This window comes from Camelus bactrianus, chromosome 18, assembly GCF_048773025.1.
Source record: "Camelus bactrianus isolate YW-2024 breed Bactrian camel chromosome 18, ASM4877302v1, whole genome shotgun sequence".
NCBI classification, from domain to species: domain Eukaryota; kingdom Metazoa; phylum Chordata; class Mammalia; order Artiodactyla; family Camelidae; genus Camelus; species Camelus bactrianus.
In genome coordinates this window covers 11,712,215-11,730,296 of record NC_133556.1, presented here as the reverse complement: position 1 = coordinate 11,730,296, position 18,082 = coordinate 11,712,215, and the positions used below count along the sequence as shown (strand labels likewise).

General features: G+C 46.4%; 1 protein-coding gene and 1 long non-coding RNA gene across 8 annotated transcripts in view; one reads left to right on the top strand and one right to left on the bottom strand.

Moving 5' to 3' along the window:
* The window catches only part of AUTS2 (activator of transcription and developmental regulator AUTS2), a 1,021,698-nt gene that overhangs the window by 5,268 nt on the left and 998,348 nt on the right, over positions 1 to 18,082 (bottom strand). For 6 of the 7 annotated variants that reach the window (XM_074345970.1, XM_074345973.1, XM_074345975.1 and 3 more), the window contains 9 exons: positions 17,184 to 17,228; positions 14,084 to 14,179; positions 11,740 to 11,811; positions 10,261 to 10,290; positions 8,564 to 8,635; positions 5,350 to 5,491; positions 2,461 to 2,538; positions 1,476 to 1,559; positions 110 to 332 (listed from right to left, as the gene is read on the bottom strand). In XM_074345970.1, the coding sequence (XP_074202071.1) occupies positions 110 to 332; positions 1,476 to 1,559; positions 2,461 to 2,538; positions 5,350 to 5,491; positions 8,564 to 8,635; positions 10,261 to 10,290; positions 11,740 to 11,811; positions 14,084 to 14,179; positions 17,184 to 17,228 (842 nt within the window). The remainder of the gene's footprint in view (positions 1 to 109; positions 333 to 1,475; positions 1,560 to 2,460; positions 2,539 to 5,349; positions 5,492 to 8,563; positions 8,636 to 10,260; positions 10,291 to 11,739; positions 11,812 to 14,083; positions 14,180 to 17,183; positions 17,229 to 18,082) is intronic. The other variant, XM_074345974.1, reaches the window with a different exon arrangement.
* On the top strand, positions 326 to 8,118 carry LOC141573886 (uncharacterized). The gene is made up of 5 exons (XR_012500280.1): positions 326 to 515; positions 1,379 to 1,613; positions 2,112 to 2,353; positions 4,384 to 4,633; positions 7,760 to 8,118. It is a non-coding gene; the product is annotated as an uncharacterized LOC141573886 (long non-coding RNA).

Below are 18,082 nucleotides of genomic sequence, written 5' to 3'. Positions count from 1 at the left end.
GGCCGGGGCTCCGGGGGGAGCGCGGGGCCGGGCCGGGGAGGGCGGGCGGCCGGTGCGCGGCGTGCGGCGGGCTCCCCCACTGGGACTCGAGAGCGGGTTCTTTGCGTACCTTTCTTTGTCATCTTTACTAACAGGTGCGTCTCGTTTATCTACATCTCTATCTCTGTCATGAGCTGCAGCGGACGCGCTACGCTCCAGCTCCCCTGGCTTCAGCCAGGGCGGAGGAGTCGGGAACGACGGAGGCGTTCGGTGCAGCCGGTTCCAGGGCTCGTGAGGATTGCTAAAGTTCTGCACACTGGGGCCATCCTTGTGGCCGAACATTGAGTTGGGTGCTGAAATGGTGAAGTGGAGAACAAAAAGGTTTAAGAGAAATTATATATAATCTGCTGTAATGAAGGTACTTACCAAAAAACTTTTAACAGCATTCAGAGTTAAAATGAATACATATTATTGGGAGCTGGAAAAGGAAAGGAGATTAACAAATTCATTAGAGGAACTCGTCCTACACTGGAGAGGTAAGCTCACAGCTTTTTTTTTTTTTTTTTTTTTTTTAAACCAAAGGCAAAGGGGCGGGAGGGGGGAGAGTAAAAAGGAAAAGAACCAAACAGGTACCAGGAGTGCCCAATCACGCATATCTGGTGCATGCAGAAGGCCCCAGCATGCACGGGGGTGTATCTGGATGGCGTGACTTAGATTAATAGCGCTCAGTTCAGAGAATTTGTGGTTGTCCTCTGCCCGCCACGGCCCTGCTAACACGACTGCTCCTCTGTCCAGGACCTCAGCAACCACAGCCAGTGTCAGCAGAGACCAGACAGGGGCTAAATGGATCTAAGTGGACGGTGGGGCCCCCACACGAGACGGAACCGCGATGGTTGCTGAGAGCTGCATTATACGTCTCCCGTATCCGGAGAGGGTGACATGTGGACAGCACAAGGGAAGACAAGCTGACGTTCATTGACTAAGGGATGCTCAGGACAGGGGCAGGAGGTGCGAGCCTCTTCCTGTGGAGAGACTTTAGTAGTGGAACCACACGGTCCTCCCAGGTCATGCAGCGCAAAGTGCCACCAACTCCTGACTCTCCTGAGTCTGGAGTAGTTTTCCCGCTATTCTTCAGTGCGTTTTCTCACTCCCACTAAAGCAAGATGAAATTTTAATAAGCTGTCTTCCCTGCTAACGGGAGCTGTGGCTGAAGTCTGGGATGCAGTATGCAGCAAACTATGAACTTCAGCAAACTTTCTGGAGGTCAATTGACTGCATTACCTTTCCTGACCCTCCGTAACATTCACTAACAGGGGGCTACCCTGAAAACGTGGGTTCAGACCTAACTCCACTGGTTAGGCCAGCTTTGCGATGATATAACTTTAATTTGTTTCCAAAGAGCACAGTTTCCTTTCATCCAGAAAGGTCTTGAGCCACAGACAGATCAGAGGAGATAAAGAGTTAAACGCCGATTTTAAAAAGTTAGAGGTACTCACTAACTGAAGGATTTCCAAGTCCCCCGAAGGCATTGCCACCGACTGCTGCCAGGCCACTGAACGTAGTTGGCCGATTAAAAGGCTCTGCAAACAAGATTGGGAGGAAGGACATGGTTGCAAGATCTCCTGAGTGAGAAGGTAAGAGCATCCTGGGAGCCCTGCCCCGTCTATACTCAGACCCGACCTGTCCCACTTCTCCTACAGATTACGCAAAGGGTTTTCCCTGCACTTGGGTTTGGGCACTGGGTTAGCAAAGTATCTGTGAGAGCTATTTGCCGGAACTGTGCATTTTGCCCATTTCTCTCTTCTCGAGCCACACTCTGCTAGATGCCTTCCCGCCTATCTCCCCTCTGCTAGGATGTGCCCTATAGGCTCGAGTGGAACAGAAGTAAGATGGCATCTTAAGTAAATCAATAAAATTCTGAAGGCAAACGAATATTTACTCTGTCGCTGGGGCATACCGTGGCCTGCATCTGCTTGTACGCTTGTGGAACATATCAAATAAATTAAAGCCACAAAAAAGCACCTTTACTAGGAAGAGACGTCTTAATAGGGCTGTGAAATGTGAAGTGATGAAAAAAATCACAGATGTGCCATCTCTTCATAATAACATCTTGCCTTTCTTTATACCTCCAGCAGTGCTCTTATATGGGGCAAGAGTTCACCATCTTCTCCAGTGGGCAGGAACAGCCTACCGTAAATGTGGATTCTCTGAGGTGCCAAGGCATGGCTTTCACTCAGGAACCACCAGTAACTCCACGCAGAACCATGACTGCGCACAGATCTACTCTAAGAATGTGGGAGAAGAGGTGATGAGATCCTGGAGACGGATGGCATGGATTTAAACTTCTCCAAGAACAGCGCCATCTCCTCAAGCAGTAAGTGAGGTGTCTAGGACAACTTGCCAGGAAATGTGGCAGGAACATAGTGAAAAAAGGTTTTCTGAGATACACACACCCTTGCCCGTCACTGATGGGTGACTCACCTAGGTGAGCAGCAGGGTTAAGGAAGTTGCTGTGATGAGGAGGTGGCCCAAAAGGGGTCCCAGTTGGGTGTGCAGCACCTGTTAGGTCAAATATAATGGAATTAGATTTTATAGAAAGCCAGCCCTGGGTTCAATCCTGCAACTAGCTCTGGTCACCCAAGGACCCTGTGAGAGAATATGTTACAGCAAAAACATGATTTAAGTCCACCCAGCCACACTCCAGGGAAAGAGAAATGTGCTTGCTGGGCAGCAGAAATTAATCAGCCTCTCCCGGCTGGGCTGGCTGGCCCTTGTTAAAGACACTGACACACAGAACCTAAAAGGGGAACTTCTGGCTCTGGAATATTTCTTCAGAGACATCCCAGGGGGCAAGACTTTCAATCTAAGAAACACTTCATAATCTGGGCATGGGAGTGGCTGTCCCAAAGCTGCGTACCTGGGCTGCACTGCTTGGCCATTTACAGAATCTCTTTTCCTGAAAATGTGTTAGCTGTCATGCCCCTGCACTGAAGGATACTGATAAAGCCTGACCCTGTGAACCTCACTGTGAGTTACATCAGGGTGTGGGACATGAAGTCCTCCAACGTCTCTCGACCTTCAGGGCCAGGAATAGCTAGTTTCTGCGTGTCTTTGGACACAGATAATCTCATAACCGACTCTTGTTATACCTTACTTTGCCCGCCAGGGAACGCAGGTCTGACTCAGTGCTCTTCTCCTATGGTTTTCCATTTCTCCTCTAATTTATGTTTTGCTTTGAGCAATATGTATTTCCTTAGGATGTCGCAAGTCCTTTTCTTAAAGGAAGAGAGACACAGAGGGTGCACATGTGGCTTAGGGAAGGATGCTATTTCTAAATTTCTAAAAGCCTAGGGCATCCAACTGGCTTATTAATATGCAGCCAATGCCTGAGGAGGCAAGTTCTCTGGGAGGCAGGCTTGGCTCCAGACAAGACATAAGCCAAGGTCATCTGAAGAAGCAGCCCTAGTTTACTTACTAGTGCTCAACAGCAAGGTGGAAGTGGCTGAGTTTAACAAGGATGTGTCAATTATACCTATCAGTTTAAAGTTCCACTAAATAACCATTTGAGGCAAAATCCAATATTGCTTATACTGGAAAAGATTACCTTCCAGAATGGAAGTATAAACAGGGCCTGAGTGGATTTAGTAATGACTATTCCAACAATCCCTTGCACTTTGACTACACACACACGCGCGATAGTTTTATACGCATATACTTGTTTATAGGAACTATAAACAAGTATAAATTCCTTCAGAAACACAGATTAAGTGGAGGAGGCTGCTCCTCACAGCACCCTGTGAACCCAGTTTGTGTTCTGGATTTCTGTCCCCTAGCTTGGAAGGGCCTCGCGGGCCTGGGGTGGACACAGGAGATCAGAGCCGTGGCAGCGCAGCATCGGGAGGCAGCCCCTGAGGAGTTACCTGCTCAGCCCTGGATGGTGATTTATCCTCCACCCAGAAAGTGCACAAACGAGACCCCGCGTCCTCAGAGCGAAGACAGCCCCGGACAGTCTTAGGCGTGAACAGAGTTGCTAGCTAAATAAAACTCCGGCTGCATACAGTCGGTGCGGCACAAGCTGATTAATGCGTCAGTGAAGATCGGCCCTCGCTCGGCCCAGGGCCCCAGAGGTGCCTCGTAGCTTCAAGAATTATTGAGGCAAAAGAAGCCAGTTCATCTGCTTGGCTCAGATGGAAGCCAAGGGGAAAGCTCTTTCTCTCCAAAAATTGTTCTTAACGTAGCCCTGATTCAGAGCCTAGGTGCCATGGTAACAAAGCCTTCAAATATGTCCCGGGATGGAACAGAGGAAAACCTGAGACCTTAGCAGGGTGATTCACATGCTGTGGCAACAATGCCCATTAAAATGATGATTTCTTGTAATGTGGGTATTTCTTTCTTCCTGAACAGAAGAGCCTTAGGTCCACCAAACATGAGTCTTGGATAAAAGCCTGGGAAGGCAGCTGGCAGGATGGATGCAAAACTTGTTCGCTAAGGACAAGAAACAGGGAGCCCCCTGAATATTTATGCCCAGAAGGATACATTCCAGTTCACACAGTGGGAATGAAGTGATGGAGCTCGGCGGTGGCATTTACGAGAATCACCCAGGGAAGCCCTGCGCCAGGCCCGTGTGCTGAAGAGAGCTTTAGAAAGACCGAAGGTAAGGGGCCTCTGACACCCGTAGGGTTGCTCTTGTCAGCCTCATACTCCCGACAGCCCCGGCCCTGTCTGCACTGGAGCAGGACTGGGCAGTGATCTGATGCAGCGATGCTCAGAGGCCCGCTTCGGCACGCACAAGAGGCACTTGGGAGCGGGTATTCTCGGAGGTTAATGAATAGATCCCGTGGGGGTTTTACATGTTGTCCCCTACATTTCCTGTATCATTACAAGCAACTGACTGATTCAGCCTCCTCGTCACAGAGCACACCACCGGCAACTGTCTTAATTGTGTTTCTTTACCCTCAAGCACAGCATGACTGAGCGATGCGGTGCGAAACCGCTGAGTGCTGCTGAGGGCAGCCGTGGCCTTACACGATTCCGGGCATTGTTTCCTTCCGATTCGCCCTTGCAAGCTTTCTGATCTTTCTCAATAGCGTTTGACATGCTGTGAGTTATAGTGGTTTAATATAGAAGCAAATAAGGAGCCGGGGCGATATGTGTCCCGAAAGGAGAGACGGCCTTTTTTTCCTTCGTTAACAAAAGAGGCCACATCAATGGAGAAGGTCCGTCTCCCAAGTGTGCCGAGATGCTGCCTTGCAAACTGATGTGAAGTGTAGCTTTTAGGGGCGTGATGGAGCGGCAGCCCAGAGCACAGACAGCTTCTTCAGCTACCCGAGAACTACATTTCTGCGCTCTCCCCTGCCCCCCTGAACTCACCAGCGGCAGAGAACAAAGTTGAAGGCCGTGCCAGGTCGTGGGGGTGGTGGATGGCTCCAAAGAGGCTGGGGCCTGGAGGCCGGCTCAGGAACTCAGGCTTCAGTCCAAAGTCCAGCTTGTGTGGGTCTGACTGCATCTGTTTCTACAGCAGCAAGAGGGGAAGGAGAGGGTGGGAACCCCAAGAGAAACAGCAGGGAAGAAAGATTAGACTGACAGTGTCAACCTTGCGAATGGTGCACTTGGGGTCCAAGCCCCAGTCAGGTTCAAGTCTACATACGCTGTGGGAAAACAGCCACCCACAGAGCATTTAACCCTCAACTGCCCTAAAAGCAGGCCCACCTGAGAGAGGTGGGCAGTGCCTGCTACTCACAGCAGACACGACAAGGGGCAAAACTCGGGCTCAGCCTTTGAGGTTATATGGCTCAGGAACAGGACCATATCCCTATTTACTGAAACCACCACTGTTGCGAAGTAGTTTATGATTCTTTGCAAAGGTTTATTTTAGCAAGTTTTTAAATGGTAGTATTTTAAAGCTCATTTTATTAGGAATTCTGCATGAATAATCTGCTGTGTAAATTAATTGTTTAATGACTCTTCACCGTGGTCTAATAGATCACAGTACATTAGTAGCTGAAGTTATGAAGAAACATTTGCATGCCTACAAGCTAATTTTCCAATGATTGTTGTTACATATTTTTAAAGAAACAAACAGAAACAAAGTGGGGATATTAATTTAACTAATAGGGGCTTTCACTGTGCCTGCTACCCCAATTCCCTGAGGAAGAGGGCAGCTCAGACCAGTAAACCATCGAGAACCTCTCTTCCTTTGCAGGCCTTGCCGTCACTTGCCGTCTCTCTAGCTCCTCTCGTTAATCCATCCACCCACCTCGTCTGTCAGCTCACCTTCCTCCTGATTCCTTACCCTGGCCTCCTTCACAGAGCACGGTTTCCCAGTTGCCCCTCCTTGATTCTCAGCAGCCTTTTCTGCATGGGTGTCACCTCTCCCCACCTCCCCCCTGCTGGGGTCTGAGGCTCCAAGGGTTCCCACGTATCACCTCCTCTCTCACTCTCCAGTCTCCCACTCCTCCACAGCCCTTCACTGGTTTCTCACCCTCACCCTTCCCATCCCTCAGACTCATGGATGCTCTCGGTCTGTCTGGCCCCACTCTGCCTCAAACTCCCACAGGTTCTACTATAAACCCATCACTGCCCTGTGGTACAACATGACAGCAGCGAGGAGACATCCGATCTAGCTCGTGCGAGAATCGAGAGACCAGAGGGGTTTGCCACCCCCTCCTGGCTGAAGGCTGCAATCCCACTCATCCATCCAATCCAGTTAAAATGAAACCACAAGCTGGTGGCAGCACCCACTGGACACAGGTGGCCCGTTCACCATTTTTCCTCCACATGCTGGTCCTGACGACTTGAACTGAGCAACCAGGCACCAGGACAGATGGGTGCCCCCTGAGCCTGCAGCATAAGACCCCTGTAGACAGCGGGCTCTCCCAAGAAATACTTGGTGGGTGACTAACAGAATGAGTAAATGAACATTAGGGAGAAAGGAGCCCATGCAATTTCTGCTCCAGCCTCTAAGGAATTCGCTCAAGCAAGTCACACTATCAGGTAACAGCCAACCCCCAACACAGAGCTTCTAGTCCACTATGAACCTATAAGCATCTTCTGAGTGCCTCCTTTAATTTGGTTGCCAAATTATTTAGTGCTAATGCTGCACGATCCACAGCAGCACAGGTCCATTAACCACAACTTAGGTCCATGGAGCAAAATGGAGCTTGAGGATGACAGAGAGCCTGCTGGAGAGGGAAGACCACAGCTAGCTCACGTGCGAGAGGTCTCCCTGACGGAGCTGGGCTAATGGGAGTTTTAGTCGCTGGGGACGCTTGCATGGAAAGGAAGTGGCTAAAGTGGCACCCACGACATCCTTCTTCACTTTTAACCAAAGGAGTTACAGAGAGGACGTGTTTCCCCTACCGTTCCGCTCACCACATCACCCAGAACAAAAGTGAATTAAACTGAGCATCAGAATCTCGTTAGCTCTTCACAGCACACGCGTTTTCTAACAAAGCGAAACCATACGGTTTCTAATTAAACCTCACGTAACAATAAAGTAAAAGTGAGCAAAACTCACTGATGGGCTACGAGAAAGAGCAGGTATTTGGCACCAAGGCAAGATACCTTCATGACCTCATTTTTGAAGGTGTCTTTTTAAGAGTTGTTTAACCATTAAAAAAAAAATCAGGATGACCAACTCCCTGTTCTTGCTTGTTGACTTTTTACTATTCTCATGATGCCCCCCCAAATGCTGTTAGGGCTGAAGCTTGTTCATGAAAAAAATGGATTAACTGAAGCTTATTGGAATGCCTTGATTGGTTGTTTTCTCCCACTGTTCCAGGTATTGTTAACACAGACTGCCAAACACCCAGACTGTGAAATCGGGGCTTGTTGGTCACTTTGGTCCCTAAGTCAACCAGTGATGCTGCATCTGGGTCATCGGCAGAAGTTCTGGATCTCGTCCCTATTTCATCATAAAGGCCTGGTAAAGCGTGGACTGTATTTATCTCTGTGATGACAATATGGACAAAAGAGAAAAATCACCCTTGGACAGGTAACTGGCAAGTGCTGGCTGTGGTCTGACCTCTGGCCCCGGCCATCAGGACGGGTGAGGGTGTGGGTAGGTCACTGCAGACCAAGTACTGCTTCAGGAAGAGTAATTTTTAGTAATATGAACGGCTAATGGAAGGAAGCATCACATGGGGCATAAGGTGTCGTTTTTTTCCAAAGGCATAACTGAAAATGCACCAATTCTTACAGAAAACTTTCCTGTACAGCTCTTCCCAGAGGCTAAGTATTTTCCATAGTCATACTTGGCCACTATAATTAGACTCCCCAAACCTTTATTTTAGAATTGAATCTATATTTAAGCTCTTTGGATCAATAAGATGACAAATTCATTAAAAAAAAAAAAAGGAAATAAAAACCAACAGGATGTTACCAGTTTGCTTCTGTTTTTGCCATCTTGCTGGTGGCTTCCCTAAATGAACAGTAAGATTTCCGAATAGCTTTTCCAAGAGAGACTTGATCCAGCCCGTCTGCGGGTCTTTAGGGTCTGTGTAAATGCTTCCTTAATCCTCACACACCCGCAGAGCCCCCCGCCACCCCCCCCCACCCCTGGCCAAGAGCAGAAAGCAAGACTGACCTTGACCTTCTGTTGGTGGTGGTAGATCTGCCAGGCGATGTGGACATGCATCGCGCACCACTTCCCCGGCTTCTGGAACAAGAAGGGCAGCGAGGTCAGGAGGAGGACTTCAGAGACAACCACCATCAACGTCCCCAAAGCTTTTGGGAGATTCTGGCTGCAGAGGCTTTTTTTTTTCTTTTTCATGAAACAAGAGTGCTCTGTACCCTCCAAGTGCCTCCTCTCAGCTGCAATCTGCTGCCCAGGCCAGGGTGGGGAGCCCCAGCGGGCCCCACTCTCCTCGGAAAACCAGACTGGATGAGGCCCTCCTGGTTACCAAGGACGATATGGCATCGCCCGAGCCCCACTCTGTGTCTCTGCCCTCTCTTCTGGCGCCAGCTGGCAGGCCTGCGAGAGCATGAGGCCCTGCTGAACAAACGTGGCCAGGCTATAATGCAGATCGGCTGTTCAGAAGAGCTCATTAGTGTCTGTGAACCAGTCGAAGAACAAGAAAGGGGAAAGACCCTGCATCATCTCCCCCCAGCACTGGTTTTACAAAGAAATCCACCACATTTTTACTGAGGCCCAGTTCCCACAAGTGCTTCGCTCAGAGTCAACTTGCCCAAGCACGTCGGTGGGCACCGTTCAGTTCCGAGTGAAAAGAGAGAACCAGAAGTGAACACCTTCCTCCCTTCTCTCTGGGCTCTGCAGAGAGCAAGTGTCCTCCCCTGTCTCTCAAATTAGCTCCCGTCCTGCTTGCTAAGCTGGGGAGTAACTGGGAGCTCTGCCTCACCACCTGGAGGGCAGGGGCCACCTCTTCCCACTACATTTGTATTCCGGCTACATAATCTGTAATCCACCCGTAAGCTCCGAACATGTGCTCGGGAACTGCAGGGTCAATGAGGAGAACCACTGGACCAGTTTCTCCACCGGCAAAGGAAGGACACTTCCCCTTTCTATACTGAGGAGCTATTTCTGAAATATATTCTTAAGCCCAAGTTTGGGGTCAGTCTTCTTGTAATGAAATTATGGGTCGTTTGAATCCACCTAAGTGATGACACAATCCTTTTTTTCCCTTTGGAGACAAATGAATTATCTGATTATATGCACAGAAAGTTAAAGAGAGCAGGGTGTCTATTATCCCTGCATCTCCCATGCAACACCCATCCCCCTCAACCCCACACCAAGTCAAGGCAGCGTTTCTTCACAGCTCATCTGCTGGCCCCTCTCCAGGCCTCTCAGGAGGTTAACAACCCAGTGCTTCTTTAGCCTTTTTCTGCACCAGAGAGAAAGGTCGAATGGCCGTGACAAGTCAACGTCACTTGGTGCAGAAAGAGGCAGCCACCAGCCAAGCTACACAGACCCGGAGATGTGCATTCTAGGTGCAAGAGACAGTAGAACTCAGTGAAACCCTGACTTCAGCCTGCAGCTTAAGCCTTTCCCTTAAGTTCCCACTCGTCAAACCTTTTACCAGAATAAGAGACTCTGACGCAGTTGGATTTTCTGTTCGCCTTACCTCGATGGCCTGGCTTCCCCAACACTCCAAGAAAAACAGTTTAGGCCCTTTTCCGTCACACTCTCTGACAAACCCAATCGCCGTCTTTCCAACATTTTATTCCAGCATTTCTATGGCTTGTTTCCTTGTAATGGATTTGTATTTTTAACCCTCAGGGAGTCAAACGGGGGTTGCAAAACAGTTCTAGAAGACGCTTTCTTACCCTTAACATAGGTCTGAAAGGATCTGTCAACTGTGAAGAGAAAATGACAACTTGGTTACATGCCTGTCACTCAAACAATTGCTCTAATTAACAAATTTGTAGTGCTTCATTAGGAGGGGAAATTAAAATGTTAGAATTTTACTTTTAAATGAAGCCCTTTTAGAGAATAATTAACCCATTTTCACACCATCAAAAGTGCCAAGCGTCCCCTCCCCCACTCCACAAGCGCTGGCACACCCACGCCGACAAGCCCCCGGACAAGTTTCATCAACACCCATTTGCCCTCTGGCAACGTGATTTGCTCACGTTACACATCTGAGGAGCTGTACTGTCTGGAGCGGCCCTTCTGGACCTCACCGAGTGGGTCTAACAAGACGGCCTCAGACCACAGACTTGAAAGGCTGGATACGAATGAGTATCTGGGGAGAAGTATCCTTTCCAGTTGTACAACAGAAATAGGCTATCTTTTGGGATTTACAGATACCAACTACTATATATAAAATATATAAGCAACACAGTCCTACTGTATAGCACAGGGAACTACATTCAGTATTTTGTAATAGCCTATAATGAAAAAGAATAGGAAAAGGAGACAATGAATCATCTGGTTATATCTGAATTATCTGTATATGTATGTATAACTGAATCACTATGCTGTACACCAGAAACTAACATGACATTGTTAATCGACTATACTTCTATTCTTTAAAAGGCTACCTTTAACAATTACCCTTAATCTGATGCCTGTACTTTATTTAGGGGTATTAGACATTTTAAAGGCGTTCACTAAACATCATACAAATCCTTACACAGTCGAATCATTTTAAATTTCTACCTAAGTCTGGTCATCAGTTTCTGACTGTCCTCACCCAGGGAAAAAGACAACTCTGTAAAAGGTAATCATTTTCTTTTCTCACATTTACTACAAAGATAATAATCAATAAGATTATATCTATTGTGTAACTTCACATTCTTTTTGAAGGTTGGTCTATGTTATGAATAAGTAACATAACACAAGTATAATGGATTTTTATTTAGCTCGAGAGCCCAGAAGGAGCCTGACCACAATAAAAGTGGGGGGGCCGGAAGAGCTGTGCGGCACAGTGACTTCCAGGAAGAAAAGGGTTTAGTGCTTTTCCATTCAAGACATTTTACAGCTATTTCTTTTGTGTGAGAGAAACTTTAGGAGACACAGACAGAGAAGAGTGGTCGAGTGGAAACTACCACTCAAGCTCATAGTGTCCGACTCTGGGGCTCAGACCATAAGCCATCCCTCTCCCCTGTCATTCCCCTGGTGTCATGTGGCTGCAGGAGAGATTCTGTTTTCTAAGAGAAACTGGCATTTTCTTCCACAAAGTAGAAGGAACAGCTGAGGCAGCAGCTTGCCCTGCTGAGCTGAGGAAGGTGTGAGCGCCGGGCTGGCTGTCCTGCAGAAACACACCTGGTGTCCCCGGAGACCGAGCCCCACCGTGTACTCACCCTCGGGTCCTTCTGGAGCAGAGTGTGTGGGACTGTCCCAGGTCGGGCAGCAACATCGATAGGGTTGGACGTCTACAAAGTAATTAGACCACAGCTTAGGAAGCATATATAACAGGAGATATGAAAGGGAGATCTTTCATTCTCCGATTACAGAGCCTACGCAGCGCTTGTTTGTTTCATTCTGGAATACAAGATCACACGTTTGTCACGAGGACCTCGCTCCCTATTTTCCCAAGGGACCTTGACCAGAGCCTGCCCTCTCCAGCAATGGCATCCATCTGCCAGGAGGCGACCGAGCCACGTTACAGTGCCATCAAAAGCACGGGATGGGAAAAGAGAGGCAAGATGTACATGCAAATGCTGCCCCGAAATCCATCTTCTTGAGTCCCTGACAGCCCTGTCATTGTTTTTTTTCGCTTCATCACCAAATATTCCAAGCAAGGCTTAAGTGAGCATCATCATAATGTGCTATCTCAGGTGCTTCTCATCAGAACAACTGAAAGTGTTTTACAGACATTAAGCTAACTCTCTAGATTGTAACTGGCAGGCGACAGCAAGGAATTACACTAATTACTCATTAGCGGTGGTAGGAATGGGACAAGAGTACCTAATTTGGGGACCACACAGATCTCCTGTTCAATGATGTCTAAATGGTGCCTGCTTTTTTGTTCCCGTTCCCAATGCTGTTCTTAAATACCGTTAATAACAACCTTATCTGTAGGCTTTTGTCCTTTGAATTAACAACAACAAGAAGCCTACAGCAGGCCCACACAGTCACTACTTTCCAGTGGGTAAAGGATTTAGGATATTTTTCACCAGGTATTTTATTTAAGAACCCCTTCCACCAGGAAGTTAACTCGTGTGGAAAAAGAGCCCGAGTTTAGGCACCAAGCTTGCCTGCAAGGAGAAGGGGGAAAAAGAATGGAAGAAAGAAAAGCTATCAGCTGCTGTACAACTAACAATTAAGCTGGAGTTGTTAACAGCCTGATTTGCATACATATGAAGAACCCCACTAATGAACTGCAATCTACATACTCAATCAGTAAGATGGCCTGGAAAGGCCTATTTCAACACCAGGAGAGACACTCGCTTGCCCAGATGTAGTTTTCGGTGTGATTGGATAATTGTGAGTGAGGGAAATAGTCTAATTTATTAAATGACCTACCAGACTGGTTGGGGACGCACTAGAGATTTGTTTCGACCTAGAGGGGACAGATCGGGGTCTAAGAGGGGAGTGAAGAGTTGATCAGTGGGGAAGGAGTTTAAAAATCATCATCACTGTACCCCAAGATGGGAGGGGTCAAGCACAACCATCGTACAAGCTGTGTGTGTACTGAACCTGGCATAGAAGCTGCAATTCCACGCAGGTCCATGTGGTTTCTAAGGTCCAGCCATCCCACCTCTAATGCTTTTCAGTTTCTTTTCCCTTGTCTAGTTTTAGGGCAGCATGCCTTCGTGAGTGTGGTGTGTGCTCATCCTGGGAGACCCTGGCCCCAAATTCGTGTTTTATCTTTGAAATGAGGTGGAAAAAAAAGAAAACCAAAATCACACACAGCAAAATTTCCTGCTTTACGATCTGAGAATGGTTACTAACATGAGAAATACCTTTTTTTTTCTTTTGGTATGAAGATAAAGCAGGGGCTGTGATAGATTGAAAATCACAAAAAAGGCAGCATGTTCTGAGAATGGCCTCCTCGACGCTGGCCCTGAGAGCTCCCGCCCAAGTGGAGGAGAGTCTCCTGCTGGCTAGGCAGAGAATTCAGCTCTTATAAAGGGGAAAGGTTACTTTATTTCACACTGGGATGCCAGTCTTGACCTTAGCAAGCGTGACCACGGCAGCAGGGCGGGAGGCCAGGGAGGAGGCAGACTATTTGCCAGCAGATGGGGCTGGGGAACAAAATGGGGGAGAATGAGCACAATTCAAAGGATATAATTTTAGTCTGGAAACGTCTCCCTCCCTTCCGGTAGAATCAGTTAAGGCTCAGCTTTTACACACCTCGTGCACGATGCTGATCACATACACCTCAAGGACAACCTGGTGCACAGATATGTGCATTTCATAGAATTCCCGACGAGAGGTTTCCGTCCACCATGTTGGTGGGAAAAAAAATGTATTCTGCCTGATGTACAGAGCACAGGAAATCTTAGGCCACGTGGGCAGTACAGACTGAAAATTAAATTCTGGCTGAGGTCTGAAACTAGATGGACAGTCTAATCCCGATGGTCGCCCTGCATGGGAAGAATGAGTCACTGGCAGGCGACAGGACGCGGAGGCTACCCGCTCGCCCAGCCCGAGGCTCCACTCACAAGTGCGCCTGTGTGTTTTCGTTATAAGGTCTCTTACCTTCGGCTGAAATGCTCCTTGCAGTGAACCGAAAGGGCCAGTGGGCGGAATCATAGGGGGAATGCCCGATACGGCAGGAGGATAAGAATGGAAGAGCTGTGGCCAGAGACGGAGAGGGGAGAAAAGACTTTAGTAGGAGGCAAATGATACATTCACATCCCCTTCCCCACAGAAAGACATCGACAATCAGCAAGCCAAGTGATCTCAGTGTGGTTCCGTTAGTCAGGAAGCCATGGCAAAATGACCACACAGATGTGCCATGAATACTTAACTTAAAAAGTTAAAAGTGGTTCAGAATCAATCAGCCAACAAATGACGTCCCAGATGAGGACATCATTAGAAAGGGAGCTTTTCTAATTATTAATTGTTAAATCGGATAAAGTCTTAAATGGTTGGAGATTTTACTGCATATCAAAATCAGGAGGGGTGCTGAGCCAAAGAAGATGCCCAGAAAATTACAAGTTAATTAGAAAAAGGAAAAAAAAAAAAAAAGGGAAGAAAAAGAAGCAAGTCTTTATGGGTTCCAGGACTTTATACCATTAAAACTCAATTAGTACTTCTAGATTTTTAATAGTATTGAGGAAATGAGAAAATATTCACAGTCCTTGCTTCATTAGGTTGTTCTGGTAAGTGGCAGTTCCCGAGGACAATTTAATGGTCTAAAATGATGACAGATATTTGTGGAAGGGGAAGTAAAATAACTCTGCGTGTTCCTTCCGTGGAGCCACCCACTTTTCTGTAAGATGGACAAGCTCACTGGAGGCTCCTCGAGCCAAACCCTTGATGTGTCAGTTTGACCAGTCAGTGGAGGGAGAAGAATGATTCTGAATTAAAAATATGAACGGTCTTGAATTAACAGTCTACAGAGGACACAATGGAGAAAAGAAACACACAGCAGTACTGGACAATGCAGACGCGTCTTTTCCTCCTTCTAAAAATGTACTGTCTCTGAGATGCTATTGCTCTGGTTCCGTTTACTTTGAAAGAAAAAGAACCACCATACAGATGTTTTAGCAACATCCCACCTGTGTGGTTACGTAGCCGAAAATAATAATAATAATTCAAGCTCTTCCTAATAATGCACTTATGTGAGCTATTTCCAGGTAGTGGCTGAGATCCACATTTCACAATCCTGTCTGTTTTCAGAGCACGTACTTTTCCTGTTGGTCTTTATTTCATTTTGCTCCCTTCAACGATGCAGCAAAGTTTTTCAGACTAATTGATATTGAAGTAAATCCACTTAAAACAGTGATTGCAAACCAAGTGCCCTCATTTAAAACTACTTTTAAGTCTAAAATTGTGTTTCAGCTACTTGAGGGCATTGTATCTTAATCCCCCTTATAACATCTAATCCCCAAAGCAGGGAGACTTGAGTATTTCATACATTACCCACTATAACTAATAACATGAAATAACTCTCCCCCAGTACACCGTGTGAAGCAGAGGCATGTAATACAGCACACTGAAACACACTCAAATTTCTATTACTCTGCCTCCAGGTGGGTATTGTTTCATTAATGTTTTCAACAAAAAATTGTATATCCTCACCATTTTCCTTTTGCTTTAGCCCATCACTGACCCTCTCAGGACACAGCTGACTATTCCACCCATTGATTCAGAATCTGAAGTACCTAACTAATAAAACATGAGCCTTCCAAAGATTCAGGTCTCCAAGTTTATATCTAGGACTTATAGATACATAGTCCGTCTTAGATCTAGGACTCTCTGGGGAGTATGCATATGAGAAGACACTGCACTGGGTCCTGGGAAGTAAACTGAGCTACCCTGTAGGGCAGCTAAACTTTCTCTAAGAATGATTTTGTTAGCTGGTCTCTAATTTAAATTAGCAAGTATAGACAAAGGGCAGAAACCTGGTGATTATTAAGGATGGTGCCATCCATGGGACAGACCCCAAGGGAAAACCCGTAGCTCTACTGGGTTTTGCATATCCATTCAAAAAATGCTCCTGTACCCCAGTCCTAAGCAGAACAGTGCTGGACACCTCGGCGCCCAGGGACTCAGATACACTTTCCTCAGGCCATTGCTGAATGCCTCTCAAATAAGTAATTTTTAATGGATTCCCAATATTTTCTAGTCTTGACTTCTCAGCTTAGGACTAACACAGTGTCTAATTATCTGGTTCAAAGTGTGGATGAAGTCACAGGCTTGGCTGATCTATTAAGTAGCACTTGTATTCGAATGTTAAGTTAACAACTGTCCAAAAACCAAACCAAGAATAGTTCAATATGGTGAAGCAACATGGCTACAAGCAGTTATTAAACTTCCTTCTCTCTGGTTTAATTTTTTAAAATACAAATAGACCACCAAGCAGAGAAACTTGCAAATTTTCAGGTAAAAATGATGCAGTATTCACTCCATAATCAAAATATCATGGTAAGATAGTCAAGGTGTTTGAAGAAGCCCTTGTCTTGTAAGCAATTGAATATGTAACTTAGATTGGTACCAAATTAGGTTCCAGTACCTACTTTTAAAATTGCATGAAACAAGTAATACTTTTTAATAAAAAAAAAAGAGTTTAAAGAGAAAAAAAAAAATCATGCCTTTCAATTTTAAGATCTGTTTTTAATGTAAATGCTATTTTTATTTGCGTTGTTAACAAGTTCAGGAGACCATTACCAGCCATGTGGACGAGGGATCTACAGTCAGCCTGGAAGTGAAAATCATGCCCTTTGAAGAGGCATGAATGAAAAACATAAGGTACTTTGTTTGGAGGAAATAATTCAAGTTGAATTCTAGGAATTCTGTGTGAATGACATTTTGGCCGACGCCTGAAATCTGGGATTTCAGTCTCCTGAAGCTTTACTGATTTGACTGTGGATGCCGCCTCAGGCAGGACGGATGCTGGCTGCCACACAGTACACCCGTCTCGGGTGTGCCTATGATCTTTTGATTCAGAAGATGATACTGCATCTTTACCAAAAGCGAACGTCACAAAAGCAAGCATCCAAAGTGACGAGCAGCAATGGGAACTCTTGCAAAGATGATTAGGGAAGGCTGCGAGTCATTTACTGATCTGTGGCAAGAGCACACGAATGGAAAAGCGGTTACATTGAATGGGTAGCATGGTAACGAGACTCACACTGTGCCGGTAGAATGGGTCAACTTTTGTAGGGTATTTGTCAAACTGTAAAGGGATCAAAGCAAAAGCTAGTTACTTAAAGAATCTACATTTCTGTTCGCTGCTTCGGCGGAGGTGGCCCTATGCCAGCCTCTCGGCCGTGATGCTGTCGTCAGACTCCACGACCTCACCGTGTACGAAACCAGTCTGCGCTCCTGAGTCACTGTGACAAGAAAGCAACACAAATAGAAACTCCGAGCGAAAACCCATTCAGTGCATTTAGGTTGTGACCACACTGGAGCGTCTTTCTATTTGGTCTATATTTAGAGACTGGCACAAACCCAACAATTAAACTGGAGAAAAGAGGCAATTGTTTGGATAAATCAGAGATAAGTGAGCACTGGGTCTGATTTACCCAGAGAATTCCCTCCATTTTCACCTTCACTTTGGCAGAACTGAGCATTCAGCTCTTTTCTGGAATGTATCACCCCCAACACAAATCTGAGCCAGGTCCTCGCACCCTTCTTTTCAGCAGAAAAGAGCATATCATTGTTTTTTCTAAATATTGTCATCATCCTGGTGCCAGAGCTCCCCTCAGTTAGATTAAATATATTTGAGAAACAGCTTACTCAGGCTAGTATAAACTCTCTCCCCAAATAACAGGCCCTTAGAAATATAATTGTTGAGAAGTATAGGTCATCCACAAAAAAAGGGACGGGATTTATCACAGGAAAAAAAATGTGGGCCCAAGGCCTCATCTCTAATATTCTTCTAAATAAAACTTATAAAATAAACTTCCAAAAAATATATATTTAAAAAAATTAAGTTGAACAAAATGGGGGAGGCAGAGGGAGAAGAGGATGGGAAGTTTGGTGAATCATGGAATTGAAATCTACCCCCACAATACCCAGATTAATTGC